At 40.9% G+C, this 26,303-nt stretch overlaps 1 protein-coding gene across 2 annotated transcripts in view; it reads right to left on the bottom strand.

The window, feature by feature from the left end:
• Positions 1-6,954: 6,954 nt before the first annotated feature.
• Positions 6,955-26,303, bottom strand: part of C4H1orf21 (chromosome 4 C1orf21 homolog) — a 282,105-nt gene continuing 262,756 nt past the window's right edge. For both annotated transcript variants that reach the window (XM_036754798.1, XM_036754799.1), the window contains exon 6: positions 6,955-11,777. In XM_036754798.1, the coding sequence (XP_036610693.1) occupies positions 11,739-11,777 (39 nt within the window). In that variant the 3' untranslated portion in view covers positions 6,955-11,738. The remainder of the gene's footprint in view (positions 11,778-26,303) is intronic.

The following is a 26,303-nucleotide window of genomic DNA, read 5'->3' as shown; positions in this document are numbered from 1 at the left end:
TTAAGACTCAGCTCAAATCCCACCTTCTATAAGAAGGCTTTCCTGATTATCATTCCCCACCCCACCCCCCAGCCCAGTGCCTTCTTTCTGAGATGACCTTCCATTTGTAATGTTTTTATCTTGAATGTCTCATTTGTTGCATGTTGTCTTCTCGCATTAGAATGTAAGCTTCTTGAAGGCAGACTCTGTATCCCCAGTGCTAGTGCTACATTGTGCCTAGCACATAGTAAACACTTCATAAATATTTGTTGACTGGTTGATGATAAGAAATGGTCAGCTTGCTTTTTCAGGTAAGTACGTGAATCCCATGAGACATCGATGCCAGGGACAGAGCAACTGATTTAGAAGGCAGAAGAATTGAGGCAAAATCAGAAGACCTCAATTCTGATCCAAGCTCACCTGTCCACATGATGTGTGGTCTTGGGCAAGTTCTACCTTTGTAGAACAGAAGTGGCATTTACTGAGAGAGATATTTGAGACCTTTAGAAGTCTATAAAAACAAAAGTTAAATCTGGAGAACTTTAACAATATGACTTCCACCCCCTTCTCCTTTTCTTCTTCTTCTTTTGTTAAGAGAAATTAATCCACATTTAAAGCCCTACTGCAGCTATTGACAGGCTCTACCAAGAGTAAAATTTGCATACCCATTCAGGTAAATATGCACCTTGTTTGGAATGATAAGATGGATTGAGATCTATTGAGACTCTGGTCTTTCTGAAACTCATTTGTTGTAATAAAACCAACCATCTGATTGGCCACTGGGGTCTAAGTCAATATTCTAGCAATCCAGGGGTTGTGTGTTACTTTACCATCTCTATATCTAGGCTGGTCAGCTCCCAAGACTCTGGAGTGATTTTCAGTCTTGGGGGCTCAGAAGGCAGATGTGTCTCCTTGGCTATTTTCAAACCAGATCCAACTCAGCTCAGCATAAATGCGAAGGAGGGAACATTGAATTTGAAGTCTGAGGTTCTGGATATAAACCTTGGTTTTGCATCTTACTATGTGTGGGATCTTGGGAAAATCAATCAACCTCTCTGAGCCTTGAGGGGGGTTGAAAAAAGGAACTGGAAGGTTCTCTTCCAACTCTAAATCTTCAATCCAAACTCAAGCTTCAAGGCCCCAAATGTACTTTGTTTCTTGGGGACAGGGAAGCAGTATGTAGGCAGAACATGACAGAATGCCGCCCACCCCCCCCCCCCCCCGCCCATGGAGATAAAATATGGGTTAAACTAATTTATCTGGCTTCACAGGGACTAAAGCTACTTTTCAACTCATCTCCAAGAAATTTGGCAGCTACCATTCAAGTAATTGCCTGGATTATTGACAATACATACCCTAGCTATAAGTCTGGCTCATACTGAATTTATTGTTCATCCTTGTGTCTCCAGGGAAAGTGAGAGTGTCATTCCCTTTACCAAGGGAAGTTTTGAGAGAGGACAGCACCATAAGAACCTGGGAGAGTTCTACATAGAGTTTACAATGCTTAGACTGGCCTATAAATCTGTAGGCCCAGTACCATAAGGATGTCAGGCCCTAATCCACAAGAAACTTGGTGATGGGCAAAGAGGAATTTCAGTTAAACCTGAAAATGTGGCATCTAGCACAGGTATTGCCTCTCCTCGGCTGTATCAAAGATGATAAAGGAAGTAGAGAAAGGCTGGTAAATTTGTAGATTTCTTTGCAAGGCTGGCATTTTTTTTGGTTGTGACTAATAGATGGAGAGGCAGCATGGCATGGTTGATAGACAGTTGATGTCTGCCTCTAATGCATATTGGCTGGGTGAGTCTGGACAAATCACTTAACCTCTCAGTGTTCTTGGTAACTCTTTAAGATCAAGTTGCAGGAAAGGTTTTAATCTGCCTTGGTAGAAGAAATGTCCTCATTTGAGGAGTTGTCTACACACCAGTGAAATCATAGGTCTGTTCTCTAACTCTGTTAATTAGAGTCCACCAACTTGAGACAAAACAATACATCTAAGAAAGCCAGGAAGATAAATAAAATACAGCTCATAGAAGTTTGTTCTAGTTGGACTAGGCTCTAACTGCAACAGAGTCTCATTTTTTGTCATTTGCTGAAAAGACTTTTTAATTTCTTTTTTCTTTTTTTAACATTTATTAAAATTCTTTTTGAGTTCCGAATTTTCTTTCTCTCTGCCACCCCTCCCTGACTCATTGAGAAGGCAAGCAATGTAATATCAGTTATACATGTGAAGTCATGTAAAACACATTTCTAAACCAGCCATACAGAAAAAAAAGCAAGGAAAAAATGCTTCAATCTCATATGCTGGAAAAAATTCTAAAAGTCACTTGTCACAAAAATCCCTGGAGCATTTCATTCCTGGAAGCTCAGAGCATCTGTTGGCTGGTGACGAATCTTTTCTGAAGCAGGAAGTCAGTGTGTCAAAGATACTCCTCAAGATGAAGATAAGGCACCATGGCCAGAGATTCTAAAGAGAATAGAGTTCAAGAAGAATGGTTGGGTGTGGTGGTGAATGTCTATAATTCCTTCTACCTGAGAGGATAAGTAAGGCTGAGCTTAGGAGTTCTGAGTTGTGCTAAGGCTAGTTGCAGATCATGTATCCACACTAAGTCCAGAACAATATGGTAAGCCCTTTAGAGCTGGGGGTCAGGGAGAGAAGTGGGGGGGATGGGTTTTGTTGGGGGAAGGGGCACCAGACAGCCTAAGGAAGAGCAAATCAGAGGTTAAAACTTCTGAGCAGATTAGTTCTCAATGTACAGATGGCTTTTAGCCTCAGTAAGATAGGGAAAGGAAGAAAGAATGAAAGGAAGACAAAAAGGAAGAAAGGAAAGAATTGAAAAGAGGAGAGAAAGGAAGCAAGAAAGGAAAGGAAGGGAGGAAGAAAGGAAGAGAGAAAAAAGAATGAAAAGAAGAGAGAAAGGAAGAGTGAAAGGAAGTAAGAAATGAAGAGAGAAAGGAAGAGTGAAAGGAAGTAAGAAATGAAGAAAGGAAGAGTGAAAGGAAGTAAGAAATGAAGAGAGAAAGGAAGAGTGAAAGGAAGTAAGAAATGAAGAGAGAAAGGAAGGCTTTTAAAAATAAAATCCTGAGAATGTTCTTTGTCCTTCATTCCTGAAGAGGACCATAACATTAGGAAGGTGATGCCATGACATGCAAGTGAATTGGTTTTAAGTGAAGCAGGGCTGTGCAAAGTCACCAGCCTCACTCTCTCTTCCAGAGCCATCTGGGTCCAGTGGCAAGATACAGATCAGGCCTACTGGAGATGGCCCTGGATGCAGTGGGGGATGTTGGCCTTTTTAAGCTCTGAGGTCTTTAACAGGTCTCAGTTTGACTGAGGCAACACCCATTTAGTGATTTAGGCTAAGTAAGAATTGAGGCAAAAGATGGCCTAGTTTGCCTTCACAAAAGAATCCATTTGGGAGGGGAATACTCTTAGATTTTTTGGCCAGAACAGAAACAATTGCTTTTTACATTCACTCTGAAGCCAATTAGGGCCCAAAAAATGAGCAAGTGGGGCTTGGCCTGGGACCTATTCTTGGCCAATCTATGGGAGCCAGAATGATTTGGGTTTAAGGAGTGGTGCTTAAGAAAAAAAGATTTCTGGGATCAAAATTTACATTCCTTTGGGCAGAGCACCTGAAGGTAAGGGCAAGATATCCTATGTGGACAGAAGGGAGGAAGAGGGAGAGAAAAGAGCTATATTGCCCAGCTGTCCTGATAATACAATCACACTTGATCCCAATGAGGAGGAAAAAGGAGAGGCATGAGTGAGAATGAAGTGCCCATACAGGGAGGTCTTTGATAAACTTGGATTTAAAAAAAAAAGAAAATGTACAAAAAATGGAAGTAGAAGTACATACTTCCAACCCATTAAAATGGGGGGAGGCACATAGATAATTCAGGAAGAATTTAAGGATGTAACAAAATAAGAATGCTGGGATATAAGAAGAATCTAATGCATCAGGAAGGTTCCAACCCAGTATGAACTGATGCTTAGGGGGGAAGGAGGGGCATTTAAGGGTATGTTGGGGCCAAAAAACCAAAACCAAAACCCAACCACAAAATAAACCATGTAAGGCATGGGCTCACTTATTAGTAGAGATGATGCAGTGTAAACACAGTGGAAAGAAGAGTAGAGAACTACTCAATTGCTATTTTACTTTAGTCTCCTCTAAGGAGAATAATCTTCTAGCAGGAAAGGATAAAACAAATATTTCTATGAGGAAGCTCACAATGATAGTGTAGATGCCTCTTATTATTCCTCCATCTCTCACCTCCATGCCTTTACCAAGGCTGTCCTCCATGCCTCCAAGTAAGTTTTTCTGCCATCCCATCCTCTTGAAACCTCTGGTTTCTTTCAGAAACTAGGTCATGCATTACTTCCTAAATGAGGTCTTTCTTGGTCCTCCCAGCTGCTACTACCTTGGCATTTCTTTTGTATCTTTTTAAAAGATACATATTTCTTGTGTGTATCACACACACACACACACACACACACACACACACACACACACACATTTTCTTTCCCCATAGAATATGAAGACTTACAAATATTTTATTTTTCTCTTGTATTCCCAGTATCTAACATGGTATTGAGTACACAGGAAAAACTAGAGCAATTCTTGCTGACTGATTGATTGGAAACAGTCTCTAGTCACTTTAATGAGGCCTTGGGAGAAATTATAACTAAAGATTCTAAAAGAACTAAGCAGCATCATTTCCGGTCTGCCATTGGTGATTTTTGATGAATCATGGGAACAGCAATGGTGCTAGAAGATTGAAAGTGGACAAATGTTGCTCACGTTTTCTTTTTGGTCCTGATTTTTTTTTAAGGAGAGGAAGCTACATTCCATAAACTACAGATGTTAACTTGATACTCAGAAAAATTTGAAAATGATTTTTAAAATGGCATATGGCTATTTACTTAGAAAGGAGAGTGGCAATCACTGCGAACTAGCATTGGTTCATTAAGAACAAGTTATGATAAGATGACCTATTTCATTTCCTTTTTTGATTGCTTCACTATACAAGTGCAAACCTATATTTTAGTGAGTGAGGCATTTGACAGCACCTCTATGTTACCCTCACAGACAAGATGGTGATATGGATTGTACTGATGGTAGAGGTTAGGTGGATTTAAAAATGGCTGAAAGGGCCGGAGCCAAAGAATGTTGATTAATGGAACAATTCAAACTTGGAGGAATGTCTCTAGTGAGCACTATCCCTGCTCAGTTTTGTTTAACAATGACACGAGAAATTCCTTATTAAATTTGTGGATTGTACAAATTTGCAAGGGTAGATGAAAATGTTGAATAATAGACAGCATCAAGAAAAAAAAAGGTCAGCAAGTTAGGATGGGCTAAATCTTAAACTATGAAATGTAATCTATGCTTAAGCTAAAAAATCACCTTCACATTTACAGGTTTGGGGAGATATGGTTAGGTGGTAATTCATGTGGAAGACTCAAAGGTTTTAAACGAATTGAGGACTTTATATGAATCAATAGTATGATATGGCTTCCAAAAAAGCTCATGTGGTGAGTACTTAATGAATGTTTTTTGATTGACAGAATCATAGGCTATACATACAGTTACACACATAATGTGGGGTGGGGAACATGTGGCCTCGAGCTTTGTTCTGTGAAGTTTGGATTCAGTGAAAGGGCCACATTTGAGGACCTAAATTAGGGCCGCATGTGGCCTCGAGATTTGTTCTGTGAAGTTTGGATTTAGTCAAAGGGCTGCCCTTGAGGACCTAGAGGGCCACATATGACCTTGAGATTTGTTCTGTGAAGTTTGCATTTAGTCAAAGGGCTGCACTTGAGGACCTAGAGGGCCACATATGGCCTTGAGAGTTGTTCTGTGAAGTTTGGATTTAGTCAAAGGGCTGCACTTGAGGACCTAGAGGACCACATATGGCCTTGAGATTTGTTCTATGAAGTTTGGATTTAGTCGAAGGGCTGCACTTGAGGACCTAGAGGGCCACATATGGCCTTGAGATTTGTTCTGTGAAGTTTGCATTTAGTCAAAGGGCTGCACTTGAGGGCCTAGAGGGCCACATGTGGCCTTGAGGCCGTAGGTTCCCCACCCTTGGTCTAGAAGAAGGCAGGTGGTAATCTCACTGCATGTACTCTGTGCAAAAGAGTAACATACCAAACCTGTTCTTTTAGAGTAGGGATCCTGAATGTAGCTGTCCTCAGATATTTGAAGGGTACCTAGAAGAGGAGCTAGTTAGAACTATTCTGTGTCATTCCAGAGGACAGAAGGAGAATGAATGGATCAAAGTTAAGAGAGAAGCAGATTTCAGTTCAATAAAAAGAGAATCTTGCTGACAATTCCAGTGGTGGAATAGGCTGCCTCATTAGGTGATGGGTTTTACATCATTAGGAAGATTTCAGCAGTGGAAGGATGACTATTTAATGACGATATCATAGGGAAGGTCTTGCTTGGCATCAGAGGCTGGATTATGAGACCTTCAAGATTTTATGACTCTAAAATGAAAGTATGATGATGAGCCAAAGGAAGACTGGATGGAGGATGCCACAGATAGGCAGGGGGAATTTTATAATAATGGAAAAGGACTGAATTAAAAATCTTAAAAGCTTTTGGCATAAGTTCATTTTGTCAATACTAGTATTTATACAAGGCTATGCATCAGAACACAAGCTACTTCTCTCCTCCCCCTCCCCAATGGCATTCTGTTTAGAATAGGCCCCCAATATGAGATGAAATACTAGAAAAATGCAAGGTAACGGGCGAGTCCTCCAGTTTGTGCCTGACTTGCATGCACACATGCATATGCAGAATCCATTCTGAACTGAAGCTCTTGATGTTTCCAGTCACATACAAAATGGTGATTGCCAAAGTCAAGGAAGAGTGAACTGATTCCAGCTAGAAACATTTTATTCAGAAACCACTTTTTTTCCATTCTTGGAAAAACCCAAATCATTCACTGGCAAAAAGCAAATCATAGACTTCATTCATTAAATTCCAAAAGGTTTATTGCAGAGACGTTTGCAATGTGAAAGCCAACTGTTTCACACAAGTTTTAATACAGTAGCACTGGGGTCCAGTCATCTACTCACATGACATCATGAAACCAGAATTTTCAATGTCAAATTACCCTTCAGTCCAGCCCTTAACCATACAGAACCTCTTCCCAGACCAGGTCTCATTTTTCTATTGAGGTTTTAGACAGCTTAAAGAAAAGCCCGATGTCTGAGCATATAAATAGATAAGTGAAAATGTCTTTCAATCCAAAAACATGGATGGCACATTTGTGTAAACTAGTGACTAATAACAGTGTTGGCTAATTATTTTTTGTATAGATACCAATTATTTTCCCTCTGTGGAAAAAGAATATCAAAAGACAGGCATTATTATGAGTTAGTGTTTTCCCTTTGACATTTCTTTTTCCTACAAAGCAATTATATTTAAGCCCTTTTTTTTTGTAATGGTGGAGTAGAGGAGGTATGTGGTTGAAGTCTAAGTTGCAACCATTTCTAAATCAGCAACAAATGTTCACTGTAGATGTCTTTTTATAGTTACAGAATGAGTGGAAGGGACCTCAGAGGTCATCTTGTCCCCCTCATACTGGGGGTGGAAACTGGGATCCACAGAGGTGACCAGTCCAAGTTCACCCAGGTAGTAAATGGCAGATATCCCAGGTCTGCCTGGCTGCCCATTCTGGGCTCCTTCCACTATAACATACAATATCTACTATTTATTTTTGTGAACAATCTTGTAAGCACATTTTCTGTCATTCTCAATATGGGCCTTCTGATCAATATGACAACTCATGTTATTTGCAATGCAAATAACAATCATGTAAGGTCATTGGCACAATCTCACACCTTTCCTGTAGACATCATGTTTTTGGAAGGCCCGACATTAGGGGACATTAGATCATCTCTGAAATGGGATGGTAGCAAAAAGACCTTCCTGAAGTAGGCCCCTCAGTGACTGTGATTGCCACTGTCTGCTGCCTTGCTGTATAGGCAGCCATTTCTCATATGGTCATTTGCCTGTCCTGCCAACATGGATGAGACTTCTATCTCTTTTCATGACTTTGCAGCTGGAGCCTGAAACTGAATTTACTCCTTCAAATAAAGCATTATAGTTCTGGCAGAGAGGAAAGAATGACTGAGCTGGGTAGGGATCATTAGGTCAATTTTTCATTTTGTCTTCTTATTCCTAGCGCCTGGAACAATGCCTTATACATTGTAGGTGCTTAATAGGTACTTACTGAGTTGAACTGAGTGAGGTCACTGGTTATTTAGAGGATCCAAACCCAGTCTCCTATCTTGAGCTATGTTGCCTGTGGAAAGAACTGCTTTCTTTTACAGGTTGGCTGTTTGGTGATTGCTGCTGTTTTTGTGGACCTTATTTTTTTCCCTTGGACTTTAGGCCCTCATGTATCCCCAAACAGACCCTAGCATCTACTCTTGTTCATAGCCTGGGTCTAAGAAAAAACACTGATACAAGTTTTCTTCGAAGGTCTCCGCCAGTCATGAGCACAAATCTGTTACATTATGACCACAGTCCTGGGTGATCCTGACTCCTTGCCAATGAAAAGAAAGCTACATCCATATACTCCTGATCCTTTATAACACTGCTGCTGCAAGCGCATGAGGTATGTATAAAACCACCTTAAGTCTTGTTGACAGCTGCATCATGCCTACTGGCAGCCCGGGAGCTGTACTCAGTACAGAAAATACCCCATAGACCTGTACCTGGGCTCATTTCCCACCCTTCTCTAACCTCTACCCAACAGGCCTCCTCCCTCCTTTCCCTTGAGCTAGGGCTGCTGTGTTATCAGTCACCAGAGCTGCACCCTCCCATAAATCAGCTTATTCTTTTCATTGCATCAGAAACACTGTCTGCTTAATCGTAGGCTGCACAGGAGGAAGAGTCAAAATATTTTTGTTTTAGATCCCTTCAAAAGGCTTTGAAAAATGAAGTACGACCACAAAGTCACTTGACAATTTTATGATTAGAACCAACAAATGGAAAACAGACAGTTTTGAATGTTGTTAACACAATCAGGCATTTTGTGCCAAGCAGCTCAACCACCCCATTTCCCAGATCTATTTCTAGATCTGCCAAATGTGACTACAGATGAAATCACTTTTGCACATCAGATATGGGCTCATTGTTAAGTGTGGCAGCAGAGAGCACCTCCAGTGGGAAGCCACTGGGTCCATGCAGGGGACTTCTCTGGTTTCATTCAAATGCTTAAAGGCTGGGTTCCTGAAGAACATTATTCCTCATAGATGTGCAACATATCAGAATGCTTTTAAAAATGCTTTTATGAAAACTGAAATAAGAACATCTTGTCTTTGGGGAAGAGGTGATCATTTGCTAGGGAAGACATCGAGACACCAAGTTTGGGAGTCACACGGAAGACTTGGCTTAACCAACTTAGTTATGGGATCAGAGATTTAGAGCTGGCAGAAATCTTGGAGGTCATCTAGTCCAACCCCTTCATTTTGCAAATAAGGAAACTGAGGCCCAGAGAGGTTTAAAGACTTCTCAAGGTCATATAGGTAGAAAATGACAGTGGAGATTCAAACCCAGATTTGTGCTCCCCTCCCCCGGCTTTGTTTATGATTAATACCAATGAAGGAGCCATGGAAAATGCCACTGTCATGATATCAAATTGCTAGAATTCAAGGCAAGAGGTTTCTGGAGGTGGTGGTGAGGGTGGAAGGGGTGGAATTAGGTACCCAGACTGTAACTAACCTTCAATTCACTTGAAGAAAACTATTTAAATCCTTTGACCAAAACTATGGGTGTGGAGGATGAAGGTGGCGAAATAATTCCCGAAGCTTTGGAGACTTGAACTGATATTTTCCTGTTTGGATCAGGACAAAAAGTCTTACAATTTGGCTTTCTCCCTATTTATGTAACAGTCACAACTGCTCCCCAAATATCTGCTGTGCTGGCTTGAAAGAATTAAGGGTTTTTTTATTGGTAATGTTTAAGTCCATTTCCCTCATCCCATTGCCTAAAGTTCTTCCACCTTCAGTTTCTCCTCATCCAAAACCAAGGAAAAGAAATGCAGTTGGCACATGGATGAATGGCTGCCATCAATTATGTGAGGTTCATCTTGAAGTCCTATCTCTTCTTTTCATCAAGAACACATTTTTAGAGCCATGCTCTCTTCCCTGGCAGAAAATCTTTTTTACTCCCTGGAACACCTGAACCACTAACATCACAGGGTGGCAGTGTTAATGAATTCACAAGTGCCCCCTTCAGGTTCACAATCCAAGACTGGGGAAGATGGAATAATCTTTGTGACTGAACTTAAGCCATGTGGACTATGTGGACAAAGTCCCCCAAACTTCATGGTCAGCATGGCATGGCATTCCCTATGGTAGCCTTTCCCCCTGAAAGTAATAAAGAGAGCCCTCATCAAAGCTATCAAACTCATTTAAAAAAATACAAAAGTTTTTCCCCCTTATGGTTACTATTTACTTGTGACAATATTTGTTAAAAATATTACCTCTGTCTTTGAGAAGAGATCATCCTCTTTGTATAATATGGAAAAATAAACTCTACAGAACACACAATCAACATTCCCCATTGCTGCCCAGGTACTTCTGGCTGTTGGCATCTCCAACAACCATGAGCAATATAACTTGAGCATTTTTTCCCCAGAAGGTCAAAACCTTGTAGATATACAAACTAGTCCTTGAAGAGAGGAAAACAAGAAGGGAAAAGGTTCCTGTACCTGTTGTAAGGGGGAGAAATAAGGAAGTGGGATGCTTTATTTAGTGGCAAAAAATAAACGCAGTGTGATGGTTTGGTGCTCTGTTAAAAAGGAGGGGGATATATGCCTCCTCTCATTTGCCCTGGTAATACCTGGGAAAGAACAAATGGGAAGGGCAGGGAGGCAATTTAGCCTAACATCAGTATTGCAACAAAAGTGCTTAACTTGCCTACCGGCGAGATCCTTGTAAAAAAAACAAAAACAAAAACTGGGCTAGATGAATGGTAGAAGACAAAGATACATAAAAACAGTAAAATGTTTATTTCCTTAGAAAAAAAAAGGGATTCGAAATGATTGTGATCACACTTCCATCTGCGTCTGAGCAAAGCCAAAACTGCAAGTTTAGTCCTTGATTAAGATACCTAGTAAGTGAGGCAAACTGCTGCTCCGGCATCACTTCCAGTATTCATGGGACAACATGCTTTTAATAGATAGTAGCTTCTCCATTTCTTCTTAGCGGAGAAACAAGGCTTGCCATAGCAACCATCCCCATCTCCCAAGCTCAAAATCGCCAGTAAGAAGCAATATTCTGGTCCATCTCTGGACTGACAAACAGCTTTAAAGAGAGGAAGGGAGGGGGAAAGGTATCAGAGAAGCTGGAACATTCTAGAAATGGAAGTTTGGTATTTGAGTTCATCACTATTTCATCTGATAGAAAATCAGCTGGGCAGCATCTGTAAGAACAACCGTGTCTGTCTGTAAGGTGAAATTTTAGAATTTTGCTGCATACCTGGACACAAGAGGAGTGAAAAGTTGCAACAAGTTTTAACTAGCAGCAACAAAGTTTTTAGAACAGTTCTTAGCAATATTCCTTTGCGAGTTCATTAAGAAACATTGTAAGTGAATGGGGCATACAATATGGAGACGATCTTCTTTTATTATGTAGTGCTGTTTTTGTGTGTGTGTGTTGTAGACGACCTTCCCAAAGATCTCAACTGGGTTGTAATCTATTTACACAGTAGTAATTCCTGTTTTGACTGGTAGAATTGGCACTATGTGATATCTTCTTCTTCTGAACAGTAATCACGACCCTTTGGAGAAAAGGAAAGAAAAAGGATATCACATGAATGAGAAATTCAATGTAGGGATTAAAAAAATCAGTCAACAAGCATAAGTGCTCACCATATGCCAGGCATTGTGCTAGGTATTGGGCATGCAAAGACAAGGAGGGAAACAGTCATTGCCATCAGGCAACCAATCAATTCATTGACAAGTGTTTATTAAGTACTTACCATCTGCCAGGCACTGTGCTTGGGATGGGGGAATACAAACCCAAAGGACAAAACAGGATATATGCTCAAGGGGCTTACACTGGGTAGAAGTTCTCATGCCCTACTCCTCTTTGATGGTGACATCAGGGTTTACTGAGTATCTAACAACATACAATAGAGCCTCAGTAAATTTGGGATTGGTTAATCCCAAAGTTCTAAGATAGCCTTAAGATAGTGGAGTCTGCCTAAGTAATTGCTGGGTGATCTGAATATGAATGCGACTATTTCTGGTGCCTTAGGTTTCCCTAAGAAATTCCAAAAGGGACCAGACATTCAAAAAACTTACATATCATGAGAAAGAACATTTCTGTCCAAAACGTGAACAGAAGTTGCTACTGAAAAGAAGGATGGTGACGCCTCAAAGTTTTCATTCCTATACTGAAATTCAGTTTGATACAGGTTTGCTCAGAAGAAGCCCTGGTTCTAATGAATCCTACATTCTACTATATGGATGGGAGCAGGAGACAAAGAAGGGGGAGGTTAATAATAGAATCATGGTATCCTGGACACTAAGAGATTATCTTCTTCAACCCCTTATCCTAGAGAGGAAGCAAATAGGTGGATAGGTTACTTACTCAAAGTAACTAAATAAACTGGAAGTAACTGGAAGTCTATTATAGAACTGAAATTCAAATCTAAGTCTCTGGGTTCCAAATCTACATCACCGAATTCTACAGATAAGAGTATTCCTTGAAGCACCAAAACCGATTTAAAAAATTAAACATTTTGGATGAAAGTATTTCTAAAGTGTATTGTGCACTTGCCTGATTTATTCCAGAGAACACAAAGTCTTTTCTAAATAATTCAGTCACCCTTACGAACATCAATTACCGTAGAAGGGCTAATGAGCTAATGTATTTTAAAATTAAATGGTTACAGAGTAGAATAGTTTTTGACTTCATGAGTTTTTTTTAATAATTATTTGTTTTCCTCCCTTGATCTCACCTGTCACTTCTTTCCTCTCTCTGTGTGTCTGACTCTTGTCAATGTTCCTCTTTCTTTTTATAATTGACTGCTTATGATTATAATCTGCTAGAGAGACCAGACAATCAACAAACATTTATTAAGGGCCTATCTTGTGCAAACCAAGAGGGCTACAGAATCCAAAAGAAACCTGAGAAGCTTATATTTTGCTGAGGGGGACAAAATATCAAAATCCATCCCCTACTCTGTGCTAGGAGCTGAGGAGACAAAGGAAAAGGGAAATAGTCCTTGCCCTTAAGAATCTTACCTTCCAACAAAGGAGACAATATGTACCAATACGGGTATAGGCCGGGGGTTCTTAACCTTTTCTGTGCATGGGCTCCTTTGGCAGTCTGGTAAAACCTACAGAACTCTTCTTAAAATTATGTTTTTAAATGAATAAAACATGTAGGATTATAAAGGAAAGTAAAGATTAGTAAAAATAAAGATGTATTATTCCCCTATCCAAATTCACAGAACCCTTGAAATCTATCCAGAGGGGTGGGGTGGGAGTGTCTGGAGATGCTAGGTTAGCTTGTGATATTTATTATTTAATTAACTCACCAAATGAATTCTATTTACAGAGTACTTTGCAAAACTTAAAGCGTTAGATAAATGCAAGCTATTACTATCAATAGAAGTATTAGTATAGGGAACTCCCAGGGGAAGGAACTTCAACTACCAATGCAGACCAGCAGCTTCTTTTCAGTTACTTGTGACTTGCCCAGTCACATGGTGAGTACATGTCATGGATGGGACTTTAACTCAAGTCTTCCTGGTTTCTAGGCTGCCTCTCTCTATGCTATACTATGCTGCCTCTTGTTATGGAGAGGTTCTTAACCCAGGATCCACAGGGTCCACTGATAGATTTCAAGCAGGGTCTGTTAACTTGGGTGGGAATAATATAACTGGTTTCCTTGTAAGCCTATGTATCTTATTTTACGCGTATGATTGTGAGAGGGTTCCACAGGCTTTACCAGACTGCCAAAGAGGGTTATGACATAAGAAAGGTGAAGAACCCCTGTTTCAGAGTGACAAACGAAATGAATACAAAGTCATTTGAAGTGGGGAGAGATGGCACTAGCATCTCTGGGGGAGAGAATAAAGAAAAGCTTCATGACAAGGGTTGCATTTGAACCAAGTCTGGGGGAAGCTAGGGATTCTAAGAGGCAGAGATGTGGAGGTGGTGCACTCCAGGCATAGGAGATTTCCATCACAAAGGCAAGAAGATGAGAGACAAGAGTGTTGTGTATGAGGCACAGTAAAAAGGCCAGTTTGGCTGGACATAAAGTGTGGGAAGGGAGTAATGCATAATGAGACTGCAAAGGTAGGTTGGGGCTCAGCTGTGAAGGCCTTAAATGGCAAATGGAGGAGTTTATTTTTGATCCTAGAGTTACTAGGCACCCACTGGAGTTTGTTGAGTAGGGGAGTGGCATGGGAGACCACACTAATAACCAGAGAGAAGAGAGAAAGCTTCATGGTAGAGGTAGCATTTGATCTGAGTCTTGAAAAAAGAAAAATTCTGACAGAGACGAGGATGCATATTTTAGGCACTGGGAATCAGCTTCTGCAAATGCATGGAGGTGAGAGAGAGAATGCCAATTTTGCAGTCAACTTAGGCTAGAACACAGTGTGTATGAAGGGGAATATTATTTTAAAAGGCTGGCAAAATCCTAAAATATTATGAAATGGATGGTTAGGGAACATCTTATTGATCACAAGGAGCCAGCACGGCTTCATTAGGAATGGGTTATGCCAGCCTAATGTCATTTCCCTTTTCTAACAGGGCTATTAGACAGGTAGGGAGATCAGAGGAATGCTGTACATGCTGTCTCCCTCAATTTAGTAACCGATGTGACAAAGTCTCTCATCCTATTCTCACTGAAAAGACTGTTGTCTGTCTTTCGTTCTTGAAGAGAACCATGACATCAAGGAAATGATGACATGACTTGCAGTTGACTTTTATTTGAGGGAGGGAGGGCTGTGCAAGGTCACCAGCCTCACTTTCTCCTCCAGAGCCATCTGGGTCCAGTGACCAGATATTCATCAGGACAACTGTAAATGGCTCAGGATGCAATGGGAGACCCTGGCCCTTTTAGGTTCAGTCCTTTGAAAAGATGGAGAGGTGCAGACTTCAAAGAAATTAGTTCAGAACAGGTTGAATGGTAGCAGTCTTTGGTGGCATATCCCAAAGGATCTGTCCTTGCCCTTGAACACTCTAATATTTTTTCCAATGACTAGGGTATAGAGGGCATGTTCATCAAATTTTCTAATGACACAAAGCTGGAAGGGAAGGCTAACACATCGGATAGTAAAGTCAGGATCTAAAACTGTCTTGATAGGCTAGAATACTGGGGAGAACTTAATAAGATAAAATGTAATAGAGGCAAATGTAAAGTTGGGTTCAAGCAATCAATGTCACTAACACAAGGCTAGTTTAGCTGAAAAATATCTGGAAGCTTTGGTGGCCTACAAGTTCGTTAATGGGTCAATAATGTGATGGCAATATGAGGCTTCACTGATAAAGGCAGACTGTCTAATGTAAGGGAGTTTATAGCCCTGCTATACTCTGTCTAGGTCAGAACACATCTGCAGTATTGTGTTCAGGGTCATGCCATATTTTAAGAGTGACATTAACAAACTGGAGAGCATCCAGAGAAGAGCCACCAAGACATGAAAAGTCTTTGGGATCATGCCATGGAAGAACCTAGTAACAATCAGAGCTATCCCAAAGTAGAATGGATTGTCTCAAAAGGCTATGGGGGTTCTGCTTCTTTAGAGGTCCTCAAGTAGATGTTGTATGACTACTTCTCAGGTATGGTGTAGAGGGGATTTTTATTCAGACACAAGCTGACCAGACTGTTCCTTCCATCAGGGCTGTACATGTAGCTAGAAGATCTGGGTTCAAATCTGACCTCTGCCACATAATACCTGTGTGACTTTGGACAAGTCATTCTCCCCCCCTCCACCCCCAGGTCTTAGTTCCTTCATCTGTGGAAATGAGGAGCCTTTTCCAGCCCTAAATTTATGATCTTATCTGTGATTCTGAGAGTAGAACTACAGAGCTGTCTCTGGATACAGTTAGAGAGTATGGGGAGGAGTCATCTGGGAAGGGTTTCATTGATGAGGTGAACTTTGAAAATTTGAATGAAAGGAAGATCTTGGCTTGCCAGAAAGAAGGGAAGGCATCTTAAGAGAAGGAATATGCCATGTATTTTCTATTTCAGTTCCAAAGCATCTAGGGCAGAAGTGGTGCCCTTTTAAACAACTTTCACAAGACTTTTGTTGTTATTCAGTTGTATCCAACTTTGCATGACCCCATTTGGGATTTGCTCAGCAAAGATGCTGGAGTGGTTTGCCTTTTCCTTCTCCAGCTCACTTTACAAATGAGGAAACTGAGGCAAACAGTGTTAAGTGACTTTCCCAGGGTCACACTGCTAGTAAGTATCTGAGGTTAGACTTGAACTCAGGTCTTCCTGACTCCAGTCCCAGTGCTCTATCCATTGCATCACCTAGCTGCTGTCACAAGACTTCAGTTAGAGACGAACCCTGGGCAGACAATAAATGCATTTTCTCCTGCTAACCCTATGAGTATGTGGCTCAGAACATATTTAAAGATAATCTCCTAATCATAACAAAAGTCCTACCACTCCAACTCTCATTAGTCAAAGCTGACTAAGTCTCAGCAAGCCAGAATGATGCTTCACATGAGCGGCTGTCTAGGAAGTAGTATACAGTTTTAACATATACAGACACACAAACCCGGGGACCAGACAAAGCAGTAACTCAACTCAACAACTGAATCCTAAGCTGTAGGTAGAAAAGCTAGATAGGGGGATGAGTTACAGGTGTAATTATCAATTATAAGTGAAAAATGCTTCATCTTTTGAAAATCAGACCTCTCATTTAAACCAAGAAGATCATAATTTGGAATTTCTGATCACAGCAGCTTCTAAGAAATTATTATTAGTATTTTGGTCTAGAACTGTCATCTCTAGATTTGGAAATTCCTTCTGCCAATGAAAAGTTGGTTATTTCCTCTGCAATTTATGGGCTTATATTATTGCCTGGGGGCACTGAGGGTTTAAGTGACTTACCTATGGTCACTTAGTGTCAGAGGCAGAATTTGAACCAAGGTCTTCCTGGCTTCAAGGCCAGCCCTGTATTCATCAGACCATGCTCCTTCACAAGAAACTGTTACCTTAATTAAAATTGTGGCATTATGATGACTACAAAAAGCAATGCAAATGCAAAGCAAATAGAGTGCTAGGCTTGGAACCAGTAAGACTCAGGTTCAAATCCTACTGCTGACATTTACTAGCTATATGACTACTCTGTGCCTCAAGTAGCACCCTAGGATTTACCTGCTAAGTCACAGATAGTAACAATGAATCTGATATGCTCCCTTATCAGAAGCTCCTCACACTGATTAAACACCATATCCTTAATGTACTCCTATCCTAATACCTGCTATCATTCTGCACAACTGAAGACCAGTTTTAGGGGATATGGGCTTGTGACAATGGCGACCTTGGAAGAAAATGATGAAATGGAATAGCAGGGCCAGGGATGGTTCTGTAGTTTTCCTGAGCAGTATGACAAACATATGAAACACCAACAAGGTTTTTGGAAGGAATGATTCAGCCACCTGGAGGGCGGACAGGTGGGCTCCCATAACAGCTCTAGCACAAAGAGTAACCCTGGCCTTGCCGAGCGGCGGTGTTCATTCATACTGGCTTTTTTGTGGCATTACAGTGAGTTTGTATCTGCAATGACAGCTTCATCCCTCATTAAAATAATAAAACCCCAAAACTGTGATGAAAAAGAGAACTTTAAACCCACCAGCTGTCAGAAGGCAGAAGGTGGGAGAAAAGCTAGTTTTGAAGATAGACAGCGATTTCCCTAGCTTAATTCCCTAGCAATTTCTCTCTCCTCCCCACCCACTTTAAAGGAGAATACAAAATAGAACTCTTTGTAAAAAATGTTTTAGGCATTCAGAATAAGTGACCATGGGGCACAATCACCTCCTTGTGCAAAGCACACACTGGTTAACTTCACCAAATTCAAAGGCGACTTTCTGCAAGGAAAGTCTTCACAAAGCCCTGGCAAGCTTGAAGAATGGAACCTCCTAATAAGTTGGACAAGGAAGGGTTGTTTAAGGAGCTGTTAGTGCATTTGGTTGTGGTGCAGCGGAAGGCGCATTTGCGTTTGGAGTCCGAAGACTCAGCCAGAGACCCAGCTCTACTACTTATGAGCTTGGTGACAATGGGCAAGCCCTTTAACTTTCCTGAACTCCAGTTCAATTACCTTCCTCACAGGGTTATTGTGAAGATCTTTCATAATATTGAGAAGTAACTATATTTCAATATAACTGGTCTCCTTTGTAATCCTACACATCTTATTTTTATGACTTAAATATCTTGGGGTCTATAGGCATCCTCAGACTGTCAGGGATCTACAACCCCCAAAAAGGTTAAGAACTCCTAAACTAGTCAACCCTCCTCCTTTTACAGATGAAGAAAGTGAGCCAGGGAAGGAAAATGGCTTGCTCAGTGTCACACAGCTAGCACTTTGCTCTGATTCCAAGTCTCTTCTACAAACCTACGTTCTTACCTGTGAATTGCTGCACAGCCCTATCCTAAGGGGAGTGGATAGTGTCAGTGGCAGACAGTATAATGACCACCCACTTTCCATTTCCACTAAAAACATACCTATGAGATCGCAGGATTTCTGGGACGCAATCTACAGTCGGATTTAATCAGGCACAATTACTACAGCAGTGATATGGTGCAGGGCTTCAATGGGCAATCTCCCTCTCTTTCAACACAAATAACAGCCTCTCTGCCAGCCCTCTGTGTGTGCTCCTACTCTCAGAAACAACAATGAATCTGAAGCTCTAGAAGAATCTACTGCATTTAAACTCTTTCCTCATCCCGAGGAACCAGACCAAGTTCATTTCATTCCTTCCCTTGGCATCTGTGATCAGGAACTGGAATAAACAAGCAGTAGGAAGAGAAAGGGAAAAAAATGGTCTGTGAAGCTGCAGGGTTGGCACTGTGTGATGGGAAGCAGCTGGCATTTTCAGGCCTTAAGGCACAAAATTCAAAGCCAAAGGAAGCAGCAGGATACAGTGCAAGAGTGCCGGCTTGAGAGTCAGAAGACTTGGGCTCTGGTTTAGAATTTATCACTGTCTGACCTTGGATAAGTCATTAAACCATGCTGGGGCTCATTTTTCCCATCTGGAAAATGGGGATGGGTATTGGACTGTATGATCTCTAAGATGCATTAGGCATATGACATTCTGTGACTATTTGATATAAACTATGTCTACTAGTTAGGCTTTGTTTTTTCTGTCTTATTGTAAATTAGAGTAGTAATAAAATTAAAATGGCAGCATAGGGCAGAGCTGACCTTGTTGTGAGGAGCACCTAGATTCAAGTCTCTGACACCTGGGCCAAGACTGCACCCCTCCTGAACCCCTAGCTCTCTGAGACCCTGAAGCTGCAAGGCAGGGGGAAGATGGAGTGTTCCCCAGATCAGTGAAATCACAGGTCAAAAACAAAAACAAACCCTTTTCTGTAAACCTAGTAAGATAATAGTGGCTTTTTAAAAGGAGCAGACCCCACCTCAAAGCTGGAGACAGCAGATCAACCTCTACCTAGGGAGCACTTTTCAACTGCTTTTTAGTTAATAGTCCAAACAACACATTTATAACAACAGTTTTGAGAAAATGTTGGGGAAAAAGGGAGAAATAATTAGGTGCTGTGTTAAAGTCTCCTCCCTCTGCTTACTTCATTAGGAAAATCAATAGAGGCGTTAATGGCAATCAACTACTCTAATGAGTTTTATTCTAATTAGGCTCAGGCATTATTATTTCAGTTGGAAGAGATCTCATTTGTAATGAGACTCAGGAGTGTGACAGCCACTGACTGTTTCTTGGGCTACAGAGTAATAATGATTATGATGAGGGCCAATAGAAGCTCAGGAGACCACCTACTAAGGCATGGAGGGGATGCATTCCAAGTTGGTGGAGGGAGTGTGTGCCTATCAATGAATGAATGAATCCCTGAAACACAAAGAAAAAAGTAGTAACAGCAGTGACAGAAGGCCTTTTCATTCCCAAGACCCAGAATAAGGATCAACTAACCAGATGTAGTGTTAAAAAAGGAGTGGGAGAAGAAGGATTTTCAACATTTCCCACTACAATGACACAAGTAATGATGGTTTAGTCCTAATGGAGAAGGGGTAGAGGGGAAGGAGTAAAGATCTCACAGCTAAAGGCCATGATGGTGAAATTCATTAGGACAAGAAATGTGTAATTTTTGAGACTGCTTAGATGGTGGTATTCAGAGACTAGAAGTGTTCAGGTTAGTTCCTTCAGGTCAAGAACTGTTTCACTGTTTTTTTATCTTTGTATGCCCAACACAGCGCAGTGCCTGGTACATGATAAATGCTTATTGACTGCTTTTCTTTCTCAGGAGCTACAAGGGGAGATAAATTTCCATTTTTTGAGAGGAAGAAATTCTCCATCTTTGCCAGGCTCAGAACTCTCTTTGAAAAGGAGTATCTGTTAAGATTTCTAGACTGTATCATGGCTTGGCTCAATTAAAGGGAATGGGGTGCGGAGCATATTTTAGCTCTAACAAGGATTGAATTGGTTCCCTTCTTTGGAGTCCTCCTGCTTATGTCTTCCCAAGAGAGCCAAGGTAAATGAGGTTCCAATACTATGCTGCTGGGCAGTAACTTTTGAATGAAATATATAGTAGGTTAAAGTCTTTGCTGGAAAGAATGTTGGATTTCAAGCCTGAGCACCCCAGTCTGATTTTTGCCTCTGCCACTTACTACTTATGTGATATTAGACAAAGCACTTAACCTTGTTGGCCTTCATTTTCCACATGTGTAAAATCAGGGGGGTTAGACCAGAAGGCCTCAAAGATCCCTGCCAATGCTGAGCCCCTGATGCCATGTTGAGTGTGGTTATTTTCTAACAGTTTAGTTAGAATTAAGGCTTTATCAGGCCTGGAATTATAATCTAGCTGCCTCTTAACAGAGAAGCACTTTCTACATAAGGTTTTTAGAATAATTCTGGTTTGAATTAACTCCATCATATACTAGAATTTATATCATCCTATTTTGTAAGTATAAGTTTGAAACACTTTTTAAACTCCTATTTTGGAACTTGGTCCACTAACTGATAATTAATCTATACTTACAGTATTGTTAATAAAGGCTGCTCCTGAGATTAATTAATTTGTTTTTCTTGAGGTTCATTTTAATGAGATTTCACTTAAATACCAAAGGGGGAAAAAGCAAAAGAAAAGTATACGACAAACTATAATCTGCTTCGGTCCCACACCCTACTCTGGATGGGTCTCGGGTTCTGAGAGCCCTTCAACTGCAGTATGGGATATATTTCTTGCTTGAACGAATTCCTGCCTATGAAATTATGCCTTGTCTCCAAAGCCTTCTGGAAAGAAGGCTATTGCCAAATGTGCACTGAATACTAAATGGTAGCCTTGTGAGCTTAACACTTTCTAAGAGTAATAAGAGTTGCCTTTAAGAAATAATTTCATAGTTTAACTCATAACAGGGTCTAGCACTGGTAAAACCCACCATCTCCTGCCTCTGGGCACTTTCTCTGGCAGTGCCCCATGCCTGGAATGCAGTCCCTCCTCATTTCCACCTCAGAGCTCCCCTGGCTTCCTTTAAGTCCGGGTTAAATCTCCCCTTCTACAGGAAGCCTTCCCAATCCTCTCAGTGTTCCTGCCAGGATATATTGCCAATATATCCTCTATACAGCTTGTGTGTATATACTTGTTTGCATATTGTTTCTCCCATTAGACTGAGAGTTCCTTGAGAGCAGGAACTATCTTTGAACTCAAAAAAACAAATGCCAGCACTTAGTACAGCGCCTGGCACATAGCAGGTGTTTAACAAATGTTTATGGACTGGTGACATCACTGACAGCTCAGTTAGCTCCCAAGTATCTGTAGAAAGCCCAGGAAAGCACTATGAAGCTTGGCGGTCATAGTTCTAGAGCTAGAAAGGACCTGAGAAATCATCTAGCACAACTTTCTCATTTTGTAGATCAGGAAAACCAGGCCAAGAGTGATTGGAATGTCAACTCTTTGTGACTAGGGATTATTTCATTCCCGAGACCTACTAAGCTACGTGGTTAGAACACAGTAGGAGCTTAATAAATGCTTGTTGCTTAAGTGTCTCAACAACGTCACTTTAAGTGGCTGTGCTGGGATTCTAACTTAGATCCTGCAAGCTGAATGGTCTTTCCGCAGCCCCACAAAAAGACATATAGTTTTAGTGCTTGGTGAGCTCACTGGGAAAACAAATCATGTGCCTATGAAACCAAAGTTCTAAAACATTAAAAAATGCAAAATATACCACAAACTGGTCGCAAAAGTCCTAAGGGGACACAAGCCAAATTAGCTGACACTGGTCAGGGAAGGATTCTTGGAAGAGATGAAAATTATTTCAAGTTGTATTTTAAAAGGGTGATGAACATATCTTCAAGAAAACAGAATAAAAATTAAAGACCACAGTTACGCAATGTGAGGTTTGGAATGGTAACTCAGTCTCAGCTCACCATGACACATGATGAGTTAAGAACATATTTTACAAAAGGATATGATTTTTAAAAAGCATGGAAAGTAAAACATTTGCAACCTCAAAGATCTATAGTTAACCCCACACCACTTAATTTAAATTCCTTAGGTTACACTAATAAAACTGGCTCCCACCTCGTGTCTACCCCCTAATTGTATTAACCATTATTTTCCAACATGCCCACTTTTCTCTGGCATGGACAGATTACATATCAATCTCTGAATGCATTTCACTCATTCTTACCTAGGCGTCTTCTAGGTCTGTGATTTCATCAACTGAAATCCTCCAAAATGAAATCATCTCAACTGAGAGTTCCCTTTAAGGACGTATGTCAAAACCCATTTATGCCTGCCCAGGCTATGTGACTCTAGTCCATGTCTTCCCAAAAGTTTGCCTCAAGAGGTTTACCCAATGTGTTAGACACCTTCTCACTAATTATTCTCTGTTTGACTATAGGCAAATCACTTAACTTTCTAGACCTTAGCTTCCCTATAGGTAAAAAAGGGGGGCTGTATTTGAACTTAGATGGTCTCTAAACTACTTCCAACCTATGATTCTATTATGGGTTTAGAAGAGTATTGGCTTAGGCCAGGGGTTGGGAACCTGCAGCCTCGGTGCCACATGTAGGCCCTCTGGGTCCTCAAGTGTGCCCTTTGATGGAATCGAAAGTTAGTCAAAGGGCTGCACTTGAGGACTCAGAGGGCCACATGTGGCCTCAAGGCCTCAGGTTCCCCACCCCTGGCCTAGGCATACCTTGTCATAAGTTTACAAATGCGTAGTGTTCTTAACTTGAATTTACTATAGCCACAGCTTGGCATCACCAGCAACCCTGAACTACCCTCTCCTACTCTTCCCCATGTAACCATGATGGCAAACATCATCAGGTTGCCTATGAGCAACTGGAAAGTGCTACACAAATGTCAGCTTTTTGTTTTATTTTTATTATGAACTCCCCAAGGACTAGAACTATATCTCTTTTTGTATTGCTGTGGTAAGAGCATTAAATCTGGCTTCTTTTGCAGGCCCCGAATTAGAATCTCAGTGCAGCTACTTAAAGTGATCTTGTAGGTCCTAGGGATGTATTTGTCATTTGAGGTATTCATTTCTTTTAGGCTTCATACCTGATTTTTTTTCCCACGGCTGAATTGCCTAATTACTTTCAGCTGGGGAAAGTGACGCCACCATTCTTAGTGACCAGCATATAATCATATTTCACTACAGTGAAAGAAGATTCTTACTATTTAAAAACACTATTATTACCAAGGAGACATTTACATAGAAAATGTTGAGTGGGAAAAAAAAGGGAGAAAGAAGGTGCCACACAAGCCCTACCCCTTGTAATCACAACCTAGTTAGACTGACAGATGTAACATCTTCCCTACAAAGGAAGAGGAGGAAAAGCCGAAGAAAAGGATTAAAGGATAGAAAGGAGATAGATATCACGATGGTCATTATCACAAACAAGGCTGTAAAAATGGCTTCAATGGAGCAAAATATATATATACATACAAACATGTGTGTGTATGGGTATATATGTCTGGGTATGTGTATGTACATATATATTATATATATACATATTTAATTAGAATGCAGCATCCAGATAGTTTCCAGAATGAAAGCTGCATACTATAAGTGGAAAGATTATTGGATGGAGAGTAAGAGAACTTGTATTTGAGTTCCAGCTCTGCTACTTGCCACCTATAGAATGTTGGACAAGTCACTTAGCCCTCCGTTGGCCTTCCTTTTCTCACAGGTAAAATGAGGGGACAGCTAGGTGACGCCATAGAGAACAGAGCACTGGGCCTGGAGTCAGGAAGACTCATTTTCCTGAGTTCAAATTTGGCCTCAGACACTTACTAGCTGTGTGACCCTGGGCAAGTCACTTAACCTTGTTTGTCTCAGTTTTCACATCTATAAAATGGGCTGGAGAAGGAAATGGCAAACCACTCCAGCATCTTTGCCAAGAAAACCCCAGATGGGGTCATGAAGAGTCAAATGACACTGAAATAAGGCAAAAAAACCCAAGAGGGTTGGGGAATAGATTGTTTCTAAAGTTCATCCCAGCTCTAAAGCTCTAGGAATATGTTTAGTTTCTAATTACAGAGGAAAAATATATCGTTTCTTTAACACATTTAAAACAAACCTTTTTTTCCTCTTTCCGTTTTGATATACATGGATCAAAAGAGGATTGTCTTGGTCTTACATAGAAATAAAAGCAGGAACTATAGAAAGAAGGAACATTCTTACCTACTAGGCTAGATCTAGGCTGAGCGAAGTCAGGGTGCTGTTGAAATTTAAACTTTCGTAACTTTAAATGATTTTGTATAGATAATAGAATCCTTCCAATGACAATGACCTTTTCAAATAAGCTGTGAACATTTTGGGTTATGTCTTTTTGAGACTTCTTGCACTTGATGACTCAAAATGTCACATTACATAAAATTCAACAAGTAGGGCCACATTCCATCATCATCACCATCTACGTTATCATAAGGACCTCATTTTATTCTTACAATAACCCTGTTGTAGGGCCTACAACAATGAGGAAACCAGCTGAAAGGGGTTAAGTGACTTGTCCAGGGTCACACAGCTAGTAAGAATCCAAGGTAGGATTTGAAGTTAGGTCTCTAAGGCCAATACTCTTCCGTCTGTACCACCTAGCTGATATATCACATAGCTGTATGGTATAGGCTTTTTTTTTTAAAAGCAAATGCTTGAGGAGTTTTTTTCCCCAGTAGGGAAGGAATAAATCTGTGCTGAAGCATCTGCATGTGCTTGCAATCAGCGACACGCATTTACCAATCTGTTGGCAAGGGACGAGGCATTTGGGGCCGGGGAACAGACTGTAGCAGCCCAGGGGGCCATGAGATCCATAACCTTGATGTTACAGGTTTTGTGCCAGAGATCTTATTTCCATGTCAAGGTGACAGTAACCAGCTCCTTCCATAACTGTTTACCAAACCCTGACATGCACTTGGGCTCATTTGCATTGTGCTCTAACCAGCATAGAGAATATCATTGGGTAGTTTCTAATTCTTTGTAATTGTAGACCAATTTGCAAAACAAAAGAGCCCATGGATTTCCTGGGTGCTCTTGTTTAGCACAAAAATGGGAAAGAAGTACCCCATAGTGCTTGTTTGGATAGGTCACAGCTAGAGTGGATTTTCTCCCCCTGCCCCCCCCCCCCCCCACTTTATCCCTTCCCTTCGTGTGCTTCTCCTAAGTAGATTGAAAGCTACAGTGGAAAATAAAACCTTAAAACTTTGGTGCAACTTGTATAAATGACCATCCAGAAGATGGTCCTAAATCTTTAGCCTCCCTGGGTTCACACTTTAAGACCTATCATATAATCTCAAGCATCAAAAGAGACTTAAGATATTATACAATGTCCAACCTGTGCTTGAATAGGAATCTCCTTAAGAACATCACCAAAAAATGGTCATCTAACCTAAGTCCGAAAACCTTTAGTGTGGGGAAAACTCGTTACTTCCCAAGGCAGCCCAGCCCACTTTGAGACAGCTTTCATGGTTAGGGAAGTTTTTCTCAAACTGAGCCTGTATCTGACAAGGGTTGGAGAGACACAGGAACCCCAAGACTGAAGTTCTCAGACAGGGTTGGGACCATCTGGAATGAATTCGCAGACTCAGGCCTTCTTTAACTCAAGGTGGTAAAGATTTATTGTTACACTTTTCAGTGGGCAAG

Source organism: Trichosurus vulpecula, chromosome 4 (genome assembly GCF_011100635.1).
Source record: "Trichosurus vulpecula isolate mTriVul1 chromosome 4, mTriVul1.pri, whole genome shotgun sequence".
Classification (NCBI taxonomy): domain Eukaryota; kingdom Metazoa; phylum Chordata; class Mammalia; order Diprotodontia; family Phalangeridae; genus Trichosurus; species Trichosurus vulpecula.
Note: the sequence above shows the minus strand (reverse complement) of the source record. Positions and strands in the feature narration are given on the sequence as shown.